This window comes from Cebus imitator, unplaced genomic scaffold (assembly GCF_001604975.1).
Source record: "Cebus imitator isolate Cc_AM_T3 unplaced genomic scaffold, Cebus_imitator-1.0 Scaffold159, whole genome shotgun sequence".
NCBI classification, from domain to species: domain Eukaryota; kingdom Metazoa; phylum Chordata; class Mammalia; order Primates; family Cebidae; genus Cebus; species Cebus imitator.
Genome location: NW_016107474.1, coordinates 4,886,012 through 4,897,258, shown reverse-complemented (window position 1 = coordinate 4,897,258; position 11,247 = coordinate 4,886,012). Strand labels below are relative to the sequence as shown.

At 53.1% G+C, this 11,247-nt stretch overlaps 1 protein-coding gene across 3 annotated transcripts in view; it reads left to right on the top strand.

The window, feature by feature from the left end:
- Positions 1–11,247, top strand: part of FBXO31 (F-box protein 31) — a 49,893-nt gene that overhangs the window by 25,701 nt on the left and 12,945 nt on the right. The window contains exons 1-4 of one of the 3 annotated variants that reach the window (XM_017543683.2): positions 2,956–3,947; positions 6,471–6,547; positions 9,701–9,868; positions 10,514–10,588. In XM_017543683.2, the coding sequence (XP_017399172.1) occupies positions 3,884–3,947; positions 6,471–6,547; positions 9,701–9,868; positions 10,514–10,588 (384 nt within the window). In that variant the 5' untranslated portion in view covers positions 2,956–3,883. Of the gene's footprint in view, positions 1–2,955; positions 3,948–5,806; positions 6,373–6,470; positions 6,548–9,700; positions 9,869–10,513; positions 10,589–11,247 lie in introns of those variants that run through there. The other 2 variants (XM_017543684.2, XM_017543679.2) reach the window with 2 other exon arrangements.

The window sequence follows — 11,247 nt, the reverse complement described above, 5'->3', positions numbered from 1 at the left end:
TTTAGTAGAGACGGGGTTTCACCATGTTGACCAGGATGGTCTTGATCTCTTGACCTCGTGATCCACCCGCCTCGGCCTCCCAAAGTGCTGGGATTACAGGCGTGAGCCACCACGCCCGGCAGCCAGGCTGGTTTTGAACTCCTGACCTCAGGTGATTGATCAGGCAAGGGCTTTTCCATACAAGGGGACTAGCACTGAGAGGCTCCTCATGTTGTACCTCTGTCCCACGACTTCTGGAATGTGCACTGTGGATGTAGGATGGAATTCTGTTCCAGCTGGTCTGGAACTCCTGGACTGAAGTGATTATCCCATCTCAGCTTCCCAAAGTGTTGGGATTACAGGTGTGGGCCACTGTGCCTGGCCAATGTTCTGTACTTTTTAAAATATGTAAAATACTCATTCATTTTATCCTTTACTGAGATATTAACAATGATATTTCCTAAAAATATAGAGTGCCTTTCTTAGAAATGTAGCATTCCTTGAAACATCTGGTCCCCTGAAGTTGGAGCTGAACTCGGAGCAGGCGAACATGAGGAAGAATTCCATTCATTATATGGCTGTGGGAGTACAGCAGGGGCCGCAGAAGCATCCGCAGCCTAGTTCCCAGAGCCTGTGGAGTTGTCAGCTAATCTGTGTGGGGTCTCCCAGGGCAGCTGAACAGATGAGCACAAAGGGGGCTTCAAACAGCAGAAACCCATTTTCTCACAATCTGGAGGCCAGAGGTTCAAGACAATGTGTCCTGGGGTCCTGCTCCCTCCAAAGGTCCTTGGGGAGCCAGCCTCCTTCCTGCCTTTTCCTGCTCTGGTTGGATGGCTGCAGCCCCTGCCTCTGTCCCCACTTGGCCCCCTCCATCTCTGTCTGAGTGTCCATCTCCTCGGAAAGACAGCAGTCAGTGGACATCTGGCCTTGTTTGCGCATGCGTTTCTTTATCCTAACGTGGTCACACCTGCATTACATGTTGGTTACTTCCACATAGGGCCACATTCTGAGGTTCCAGGGGACGTGAATTTTGGGTGACACCACTCAGCCCAGCCCCCATCGTAATGGAGACTTGGTGGGTAAAGGTGCGGGTCCTGAGGCAAGGGGGCATCCTGGATCACCTAGGCAGGCTTTGTGTCATCACAGGGTGTTGGTATGAGGGGGGCCCATGGCGGGAGCAGGAGTGAGAGGTAAGAGAGGCTGCATGTAGCTCTGAAGGTGGAAGAGAGCCCAGGGGCCGAGGAGGGCAGCGGCCTTGGAAGCTGGAAGGAAGGGAGTGGACCCCCGAAGCCTCTAGGAGGCAGTGGCCCTGCGCACGCCTCGGCTGACAGAAAGGCAGCTCACGTTAATCCATTTTCTTCCATAGACTCCCCTGAGCAGCACAGGCCAAACCTTTAGCTAGGGGCATCCACTCACAAAATCTCCATCCCTGCCAGGCTCCTGGCATGGAGCCCACCTGTGGTGTGTGGGCCAAGGTTCGAGGACTGTGAGTCAGGACAGGTGTGGCTCTTCCAGATGTGCCAGCGCCTGGGTTGGTGCTGGCAGGAGAAAGTGTAACCCCACCTTTCATGGTCCTTTCCCATTTGGCTTCATTTTGAATTCATTTAGGGAGCATTTATGCAGGGGCTCCCGGGGTGGATCGATGCCTACTTTCAATACCTGGAATTAGAGGAATGCGTTCATCTCAAAAGAGTATTCTGACGTTTTTCCAGTCTCTACTGTGAGGCCAGATCTGTACTCTCAGAATGGGGTCCTGGACAGTGGCGTCCATGTCTTCTGGGAACTTGTTTGACGCAGCTTCCCTGGTCTCTCCCTGTGGCTGTCATGTCTGGAACTTCTGGTGATGCTCATTTGTGGACTTCTGACCTGGATTATTCCCTCCCTCCCTTTAGTAAGGGTTAAAATCGTAAAGGTGGCAGCATCTGGTAATTTATTGCCAGATGTTAAAACAATATTTAATAAGAGGTAGCGATGTCCTTATTCACATTCTCATCTTTAATGTATTTAATTTTTGGTACTGAAAAACGGCATAACCTTCAAGGCAGAAATAAGGTTGCTGGTTTTTTTATGTAGTTGTTTAGCCTCCTAGATTGTCAGAGAAGCATTTATTTCTTTAACTGACAGGTAAGGATTGTATATATTATGTGTTTATGGGGCACAGTGTGATGTGTTGACATTTCTTTATGTTATGGAGTGATTCTCAGCCTGGCCACACATTACAGTCACCTGGGAGCTTCTCAGAAACCCTGACAGGTCCCTCACCTCACTTCCCTATCCCCTTGCTGATTGACTTGGCTGCCATGGGGCTTGGAGTTGACGTTTTCCCATGTTCCCTCTGATTTTGATGCGCAGTTAGGGTGGAGAGCCACTGCAAACAAAGGAAGATCATCTTTTCTCTGTGTGAAGCCGATGTGTATGTATATATATTTATTGTTGAGACGGAGTCTCACTCTGTCGCCCAGGCTGGAGTGCAGTGGTGTGATCTTGGCTCACTCCAACCTCTTGTCTCCTGGGTTCAAGCGATTCTCCTGCCTCAGCCTCCCAAGTAGCTGGGATTATAGGCACGTGCTACTATTTCTGGCTAATTTTTGTACTTTTAGTAGTGGGGTTTCATCATGTTGGCCAGGCTGTTCTGGAACTTCTGACCTCAAGTGATCTGCCTGCCTCGGTCTCCCAAAGTGCTGGGATTACAGGCGTGAGCCACCACGACCGGCCCTGTTCCTTGCTGTTTCATATGGGAAGATAATGTGGCAGGTGCCCAAGAGTGAGCCTTTAAAGTGGCCTGGTCTTGTGGGAAGGCATGATCACCTGCTGCCCTTGACTGAGACACTGAGGAGCTTGTGAGGAACTGAAGTACAGGGTACATTTTTCCTGGGTTCTTTTTTTTCCCACCAGAGCCCACTTTAGGAAGGACTGGGTCCTTTGAATTTAGAAAGATAGGCAGCTAGAAGACATGTTTATAATAAAAATGGTGAGGCATTAGGGTTTACAGATAATATTCACGTTTGTATGGGTCCATCTCTGCTCTTGACTGTCTGAATGGGAGCTGAATTCCTGTTGAAATCTATGGATTCATCTCTTGAATAAATACATTTGCTTTTGCGATAGCTATGCTTCGTAAGGGTGCTTTTTAAAGTGCATGTTCTCGGACACGGGCTTTGCGATTCCATGAGGAAGCTTGTGTCCCCTCTGGGTCTGCATGCTGGCAGCCCATCTGGCCACACGGTTTCTCTGACTCATCTCTTGGGATGTTTTGGTAGCTGTCGCAGATTAAAGGAGTTGATACCTGTTCAGCAGAGGCTGCTGCTTCCAAGTACAGCAGAGTCACCGCTTTGAGCAACATGCAGAGCTTAAAGATCCAGGGAGGATGTCGCTTTAGAACTGGCATCTCGGGAGGCTGCTGTGTTTTTATTTCAGAAATGCTGCGTTGAGGCAAAATAGGGAACTCCCCTTTTGTGATTGCCAGGCGTCTGAGGCAGGCTCTTTGGGCATTCTTCAAAGGGGGAGCTGAGGGGAGGGGAGGAGAGGAGAGTGCACCATGCTGACTAGTGTTATTTTTTTCCCCCAGTATTTCATGATGAAGTTTTGAAAATAGAAGAGTTGGAAGAATTGTCCAGTGAACCCACATTTCGTTATCCAGTTACCCAGCTGCCCAGCTATCCATCCCTCTGTGGACTTACTTTCTGATGCATTTCACACTTGCAGGCATCAGTACATTTCACTCCTAAACACCTCAGTGTCGAGATCAATGTTTGTTATGGTTCTTGATCACACACCCATCGAGATGTGACTGTAAAGCAGCAAGACTGGCTTGACTGTGTCCTGTAAACGGACTCAGAGGATTCCGTAAGGGGTGGCCGGCAGCAGCCTGCACACAGCCCAGGCTCAGTTAGGAACTTCCTAAATGATGATCTGGGCTGAATCCTGGGAGCTGTTGGAGTCCAGCCTCCTCTCCAAAGGCTCGAGAGGTTTCTCATTCCCTGTACCCTAGATCCAGGTGGGGGCCTCCTTGCTGCCATCTGGCCTCTTGCCCTCCCTGCTCCATCTTCCTTCCTGTGGTCTGGAGGGGTCATGCTGCTCCAGTGCTCAGAAACCTTGCATGGCCCCCACAACCTGCAGAGCCCCGAGACCCTGCCCATTCGCTGAGTCACACGTGCTCACTCAGCAGATACAGTTGCAGGACAGCAGACGGAAACCATGTCTGCCAGCATATTGACTGCGCTGTGGTCTCTGAGTGGTGGGATTACCAGTGAGCTTTAGGTTTCCTTTTTCCAAATTGTCTTCAGTGACTATGTATGTGTTGCTTTTGAAATAGGGGATTTTTTTTGAGACAGGGTCTTGCTCTGTTGTCCAGGCTGGAGTGCAGTGGCACAATCATCGCTCACTACAGCCTCCTCCTCCCTGGCTCAAGTGATCCTCTTACCTCAGCCTCCTGGGTAGCTGGGACCACTGCGCATGCCACCACACCCGGCTAATGGAAATTTATTTTTAAAAAAGAGGTGACCCAGCTGAAATTTTAATCTGCAGTCCCGTGACATTTTGTCCTCTGCCCCAACCTGTTCCACAATCCCTGACTTCCGCTGTTGTGTCAGATGCCACTGGGGCTTTCCCGGGACTGTATTTTATTTTCTTCATCTCTCTTTCTGTTCTTGTTCTGACTGCTCTAGTTAGAATAGTTCATTTTCATAGGACTCGTCTTATGAAATTTGGAGTATCACTGGCTGCTCTCACCTCTTCATATGGACTTTGGAATCATTTTGTTAAGTTACTGTTTAAAACCTGTGGGTTTGGGCCAGATGCGGTGGCTCACGCCTGTAATCCTAGCACTTTGGGAGGCCAAGGTGGGTGGATCACCTGAGGTCAGGAGTTCAAGACCAGCCTGGCCATCATGGTGAAACCCCATCTTATAAAAACAAAAACCTGTGGGTTTGCGTTGGGACAACATTATGTGTGATTAGTTGGGGGAGTTTTTGTCCTCAGTGTTTTCTCGCCTTGTACGAATGCTTCTCGTCTCTGTCTTTACTGAAGTCTTGTAAAGCTGTGAGTGGACTTAGTGCCTCCTGTTGCCGATGCCAGGTCTGCTGTTGCCCCCACCAAGCGAACGATGCTTTTGCTGGATTCCTGTGCGAGTCCTTGTTACTTGTCTGGCTGAGTGCTCAGTCATTCTGCGGGACCCAGGGTTTGTGGGAGCTTTCCAGGTACACAGGCGCCAGGCGTGCTCTCTGCCCTGTGCTGGTCTTGCTTGCTGCTCTGGTGGGTGTCCTGGGTGAGCACGGGGCCCCCTCTCATAGGCAGCCCTCACGTGATGGTTCCCAGCACTTTCTGTCCCACCGTCAGGAGACCTGGGACCTGTGCTCGGCCCAGTGACCCAGATGAGTGAGGCTCTATCTGCCTGGGCCGGCTGGCTATGGTGACCATGATGGGGAGGTGTGTGCAAAGCACCCTGTCTATTCTGTCTATATAGAATATCTATACAGGTCTGTACTCTCCTGCCAGGTCAGTACTCTCTACCCACTCACCCTTTCTCCACCCGCCAGATGAGCTTCTACACCCAGGCTCCACTGTCAGGGAACGCAGGCCTGGGCAGGGGAAGTCACTGGGAGCCTCCTCCTTCCCCATGATCACACTCACTGCTTTCTCTTGCCGGGTAAGGCTTCCTGAATGATGGGAACTGGCAGTGGTGGTGAAGTGTGCGACGCAGGCTTTATCAGGCATTTAGCAGCCAAGGGGTGGCTTGTAAATGCCGATACAATGCAGGGGCTAGAGGGGCTGGGCTGGGCTGACCTGGGGGGCTGATGGAGAGCAGGCATGTGAGGTGGAGAGGCAGGAAGGTTGGTGGCAGCCACATGGCAGAGGGCCTAGGGCCTGGCCAGGGAGCTGTGGAGAGAGGCAGTGGGTGGGTCGGGGGTTCAGGATGGCCTGAGGGGAGGCAGCTGGCACAGTGGCCCATACACCATGTGGTAGAGACCTAGGAAGGGCCTGGGGGCAGCTTCAGGGGTGACCTGGAGCTGCTCAGGAAGTGAGATTGCCCAGCCTGACTTGGCCATTGGCTGGCAAGGAATGGGACAGAGATGTTTTGTCCTGGGCCTCTGGCAAGTGTGACAATGTCATTATTGGAATAGCTTTAAAGATCTGATTGCTTACGACATGCCTTGTAGTGGTGCCAGCGTCTTAGCATTTGGCAGGCCTGATCCAGCTCTCTGTTTGCACCCCTTCTGTCTTGTTCCTAGAAAAGAGATTTCCCCGCCTTGCTTGATTTCCCCCCCACTGATGGGAGGCTCATCACTTTACGGGAGGCTCATTTTACTCAGGCTTTCTGAGGATCATTTCATGCTGATACAGCTTCAGAGGCTTGATGTGTGTGTGTTTGGAGTGCTCTCCTGCAAGTCTTTTGTGAGTCCTCATGGTTCCCTCCTACTTCTTGGGGCTCCCTGGCTCCCTGTGGCATGGTGGGTCTAACACAGAGACTTGCTCTTTCTCTTCTCCTGTAGTGCTTCACCGATACAGACACATTTTGGGATTGTGGCAGCCAGATATCGGGCCGTACGGAGGACTGCTGAACGTGGTGGTAAGTCCCAGAGCCTTGTGACGGGGTTTGTGCATGGGCAGGAGTGACGTCTTAAGTGGAGGATGAGGGCCTCTTCCACCTGGGTACCAGTTGGCCCACATGGGCGTGGGAGGTAATTACCAAAAACTTCTTGCTGGGTCACTTTTCAGGACCCCCATTTTATTTTCCAAATGAGCAAAGATTCGCTTAGAGTACCACTTTGGCCTTTTGGTCCATCCTTGGACTTTCTGGTCGTAGGGGGTGGCTGCGAGGGCCTTTGCTTCCTGGATGCTGAGGCCTAGTGTGCACGTGCAGGGGTGGTCTGGAGTCTGCACTCAGCCAGGTCCTTCCTTTCTGGGTCTTTACCCCACATGATCTAGCCATGTTGTGCTCTGACGTCTGTTTCCTCGGGTTCTGGAGATCCCCTCTGACCCTGTAGTCTGGAAAGTGCTAGAATGTTGCAGGTGGAAGTCCAGGCTGGTGGCAGAGTTGCCTCCGTTTCCCGTCTCCTGGCAGCCTGGTGTTGGGGTCTGAGGACCTGTGAGGACATTACTTTTCTGTTTCCTGGGTCTGCTGTGGCAGTGTCTGTCTAGTCCCAGGTACTTGATTATGGCCAGAGATGGAAGTCTGGTTTCTTTTTTATTAAATTCTCATATTCTGTTGATGTTTTCCTTCTCTTTGTCCATCTTTTTGGGTATAGTAGTGAAAGTTTGTTTCAAGTCTAGCCCTTGCCTTTTCTCCTGATCTCCAGGCATGCCAGTCGTCCCTCACCCCTCACCGTGTGCCTGGGGGCTTGTCTGGGTGCCGTGGCCTGGTCTTCCCAAGAGGCCCTGGCCCTGGCCTGCAGGCAGAGCTGAGTCAAGAGCACCTGCTCTGCACAGGCCTAGGGTGTGCGCACGTCTCAGGCTTGGGGAGGTGTCTCATTCTCATTCCCGGTCGCTCTGCTTCATCTGTGGGGCCCAGGCAGAGGCCCCAGGTGCACTCTTTCCCCAGGCCCTGTGAAAAGGTCCTTCTGCCTTTTCTTGGCTTTGTAAGCCACGCTTCACTCAGCCCCTTCGCCTCTTAGCAGCCATGCTGCTTCCCACCTCCACTTCCCACCCCTCACTGAGGATTCCTCAGTGCCTGTGCACAGTGTGGGGCTGTGTTCTCTGGTTACCGTCTTCGGCATTTCGCCGCGGTAGTCCTGGCCCGTGTGGCCCTGGCCTCCGTGTGTGCCTCTCCAGCCTGCAGGTGTCAGGCATAGGCCTTCCTCCCCAGCCAGTGTTCAGTGGCCTCAGGAAGTGGGGAGAAAGCCCTGCCCTTCGGCCCCCCAGCCTGTCCCTGTTCTTCAGGGCCTTGTGTCCTCGTCTGTGGGCTACCTTCATTGCTCTCTGATGTGTTCAGTCTTTTTTTCTGTTTTCTCTTTTCTTCCTCCTGGACTTAGGAGACAGACAGTCTTCAGTCTTCATGGCTATTCTTAGCAGGAGGGTAGGTTTGATATGAGCTCTGTGGCCAGGGCGAGGAGCAGATGTCTGCTTGTAGTTTTAGTTTCTATGCTACCCGGCCACCTGCCAACTTATGTTGAACAGTAGCTGCTTATTCAGCACAGAGGTCTAACTTTTCTTGGTATTTGAAGGTGTCTCTGTGGAGTGAGGATGTGGTGCTCTGCAGGGTCCGCAGGGCTTCTGGTCTGCCCTCCCATCCTCTCCCCCTTCCTCCCTCCCGCCCTTTCTCCCTCCTTCCTGCCCTTACACCCTCCTGCTGGAGCCTCTTGAAGGGAAGGCCCTGCCCTGACTGTTGAGCTCTGGGCTGGCACCTGGCCCCTGAATGTCACTGTTGCTATTGCTTTTGCCATGGTGAAAATCTGGCACTGGCGTTCGGCTTGTGCTCTCCTCCCTTTTGTCCACTTGGACCTGGGGCTGAGCCCAGTGAGGGCGGGTGTGTCTGTCTCCCTGTGGCCTCTGCACAGGTTCTTCTGGGCCTGATGTGCACAGCCCCTGGGCCAGTGGCTACTCTGCGACTCTGGCCTTTGCTCCCCAGGTGGGGTTTGGGGCCGGGATACACATTCTCCTTTGTCATCTGGTGGGAGCGGCCATGGAGAGGCAAGCTGTGCGTTTGTGGTGTTGGGCACTGAGTCCAGCTTTGCTTTTAGGGTGTTTCCTTCAGGAGACCAGCCTGGCAGCTCACAGCGTGGGCAGGTTGCTTTCCTTTCTTTTAGTGGAAAGAGAATGGTAATTGTTTTTCTTACTGGTAGTGAGTAACAGAGTAAAAATGAACCCCAAAAACCAAAAAGCAGCTTCTGAAAACCAGGGAATAATTGGGGAAAGTGTAGTCTGTGAGAGAACAGCACCAGCACATGCTTGACCTGGGCTCATTAGCCTCAGAAATGATGAAATTCTCTCCTTGGTTGCTGGAGCTGGAAGTCTCGTTGGTTTCAGCTCTCCCAGAGAGGATGACGCTAGGCCGTCTTTCCTTATAAGCATGTGGCCACTGTGCCCAGAGCATGCTGGGGCCACCCCCCTTCTGCGTTGGCACCGTCAGTGCCCAGACACGTGAGGATGCACGGCCAGTGCGCTCCCTCAGCTCTCTCCGCCCCTGAGGTCCTGCTCTCGGGGTTCTGGCATGTCTCTCCTCTCCTGCACTTCGGTTTTGAAGCAAATCCCAGGCCCATGGCATTTCAGCTGTCCCTCCCTCCATGCAGCGCACTAATAAAGGGGGTGTTTCCCGCATCTCCATGTCACTGCCACACCTGACAGAAGTGGCAATCATTCCTTCCGTCCCCTGATGCCCAGGCCATGGCACCCTTCCAGATCATCTCAAAGGCGCCTTTGAACCGGTTTGTTCACCTCAGGATGCGAATGGGGCCCTTGCGCTGCCATTGTTCACTCTCTCCTTTTAGGAGATGCACTTCTGTTCCCTCTGTCTGGTTGAGCATCTCACCCCATCTCACTTTCTGGATTATTCTGCCTCCTCCTGGCGTCTGCCCCCATCTTAGAGCCGGAATATAGTGCTGGGCACTGGCTCGCATTCGAGGCAGCTTGAGGGTGGGCATGCACGTCCCAGGTGCTGGCCTGGCGGGAGCATCTCTGTGTGATTGCAGTGCGGGGCACGGGGCAGGGGAGGGGTGGCTGTGTAGGGCAACCTTTGCTGTGGCCCGGGAGCTGCTTGTGGACCTTTCCTTATCTCCTCCTGCAGGTGGACGGCTTGTTCATCATTGGGTGGATGTACCTGCCTCCCCACGACCCCCACGTCAATGACCCCATGAGATTCAAGCCTCTGTTCAGGATTCACCTGATGGAGAGGAAGGCCGCCACGGTGGAGTGCATGTACGGCCACAAAGGGCCCCACCACGGCCACATCCAGGTGTGTGCAGTGGCAGGGCTGGTCCTCACCATCCCAGTGCCATCTTGCATGGGCTCCAGCCAGGCCTGCTTTGGTATTCTCAGGTGCAGACTTGGGCTATAGCAGATCAGCGGGCGGGAGGGAGGCTCTGCCCTGCCCCACTGTGCATTGTTCACGCCCCCGTGGTGCGGTGGACTCCAGAGGTCACTTGCCAGAGCCCTCTGTTGATTGCATTCTCAGAGCCGCTGGTTCTTTGCAACTTCAGTTCCTCTGTTTCTTTTTCTCCTGTTTGCAAGAATGTCAGTGTGGAACTGAGTGTGCTCTCTGCTGTCTGATCTGATCTGGCAGTGGTCCCCATGGTGAGCACCGCGTGTCATCTGTCACACATTGTGTGTGAGATGCAGCCCTTTTGCTGTTCCATGTCACGCTGGGAAATGCAAACACCCCTCTCTGGGACGTACCACCACTTCCTGCTCTATGGGGAGTGTTGCTCAGGGAGACTCCATTCCCTCCGCTGGCCCCGCATCAGTTGCATCTTGGGTGCCTGCAGATGGGTTTGGTGGGTGTGGTGAGGGAGGGGTCGTGGCCACCTGCCTGGCGTGGGGGATGCTGTGGCGGATTCTGTGTTTCTCACTCTCCTTTTTCCTTGCATTGCGGACACTGAAGATTGTGAAGAAGGATGAGTTCTCCACCAAGTGCAACCAGACGGACCACCACAGGATGTCTGGCGGGAGGCAGGAGGTGAGTCTACGAGCTGGCCCTGTGTTCACATGATGTAGACCTACTCTTTCCCCACGGGGAAAGTTGAGGCCCACGCGGGAGTGAAGTCAGCCACGTGCGACCTGTATGGTGGCCATTTAACGTGGTTTAGCCCAGTATTGTCAGTGCAGACAGTGCATCCAGCACACTTGAGAAACAGCTTCTTGTGGGCTTGTGTGCAGGCAGGCGAGTTGCCGGTCCCCTCCACCCACAGAATGATGAACCACACAGGTTGTTTCTTTAGTTAGCTGTGCTTTGCCACTTTGGCGGGCGTATCCACTTGCTGAGGATTTACTGGGAGGCTGCTTCTAGGATGGGGGTACAGGAGACCTCAGGGCCGCACCCAGGGCTCCTGTGTTTTCCACCCTCAAACAGACCGTGCAGAGGCTTCTGGATTGTGCCAGTGCGGTGGGGAGGCCTGCGTGTGATTGCTTGCCTGAGTATTTTAATACTGTCCTTGAGCTTTAGCATTCAAGGATCTAAGTCTTACTGCCATTTCAAAATATTCTTAAGAAGGAAGGTGCAAGGCCGGGCGCAGTGGCTCACGCCTGTAATCCCAGCACTTTGGGAGGCCGAGGCAGGTGGATCACGAGGTCAAGAGATCGAGACCATCCTGGTCAACATGGTGAAACCCCGTCTCT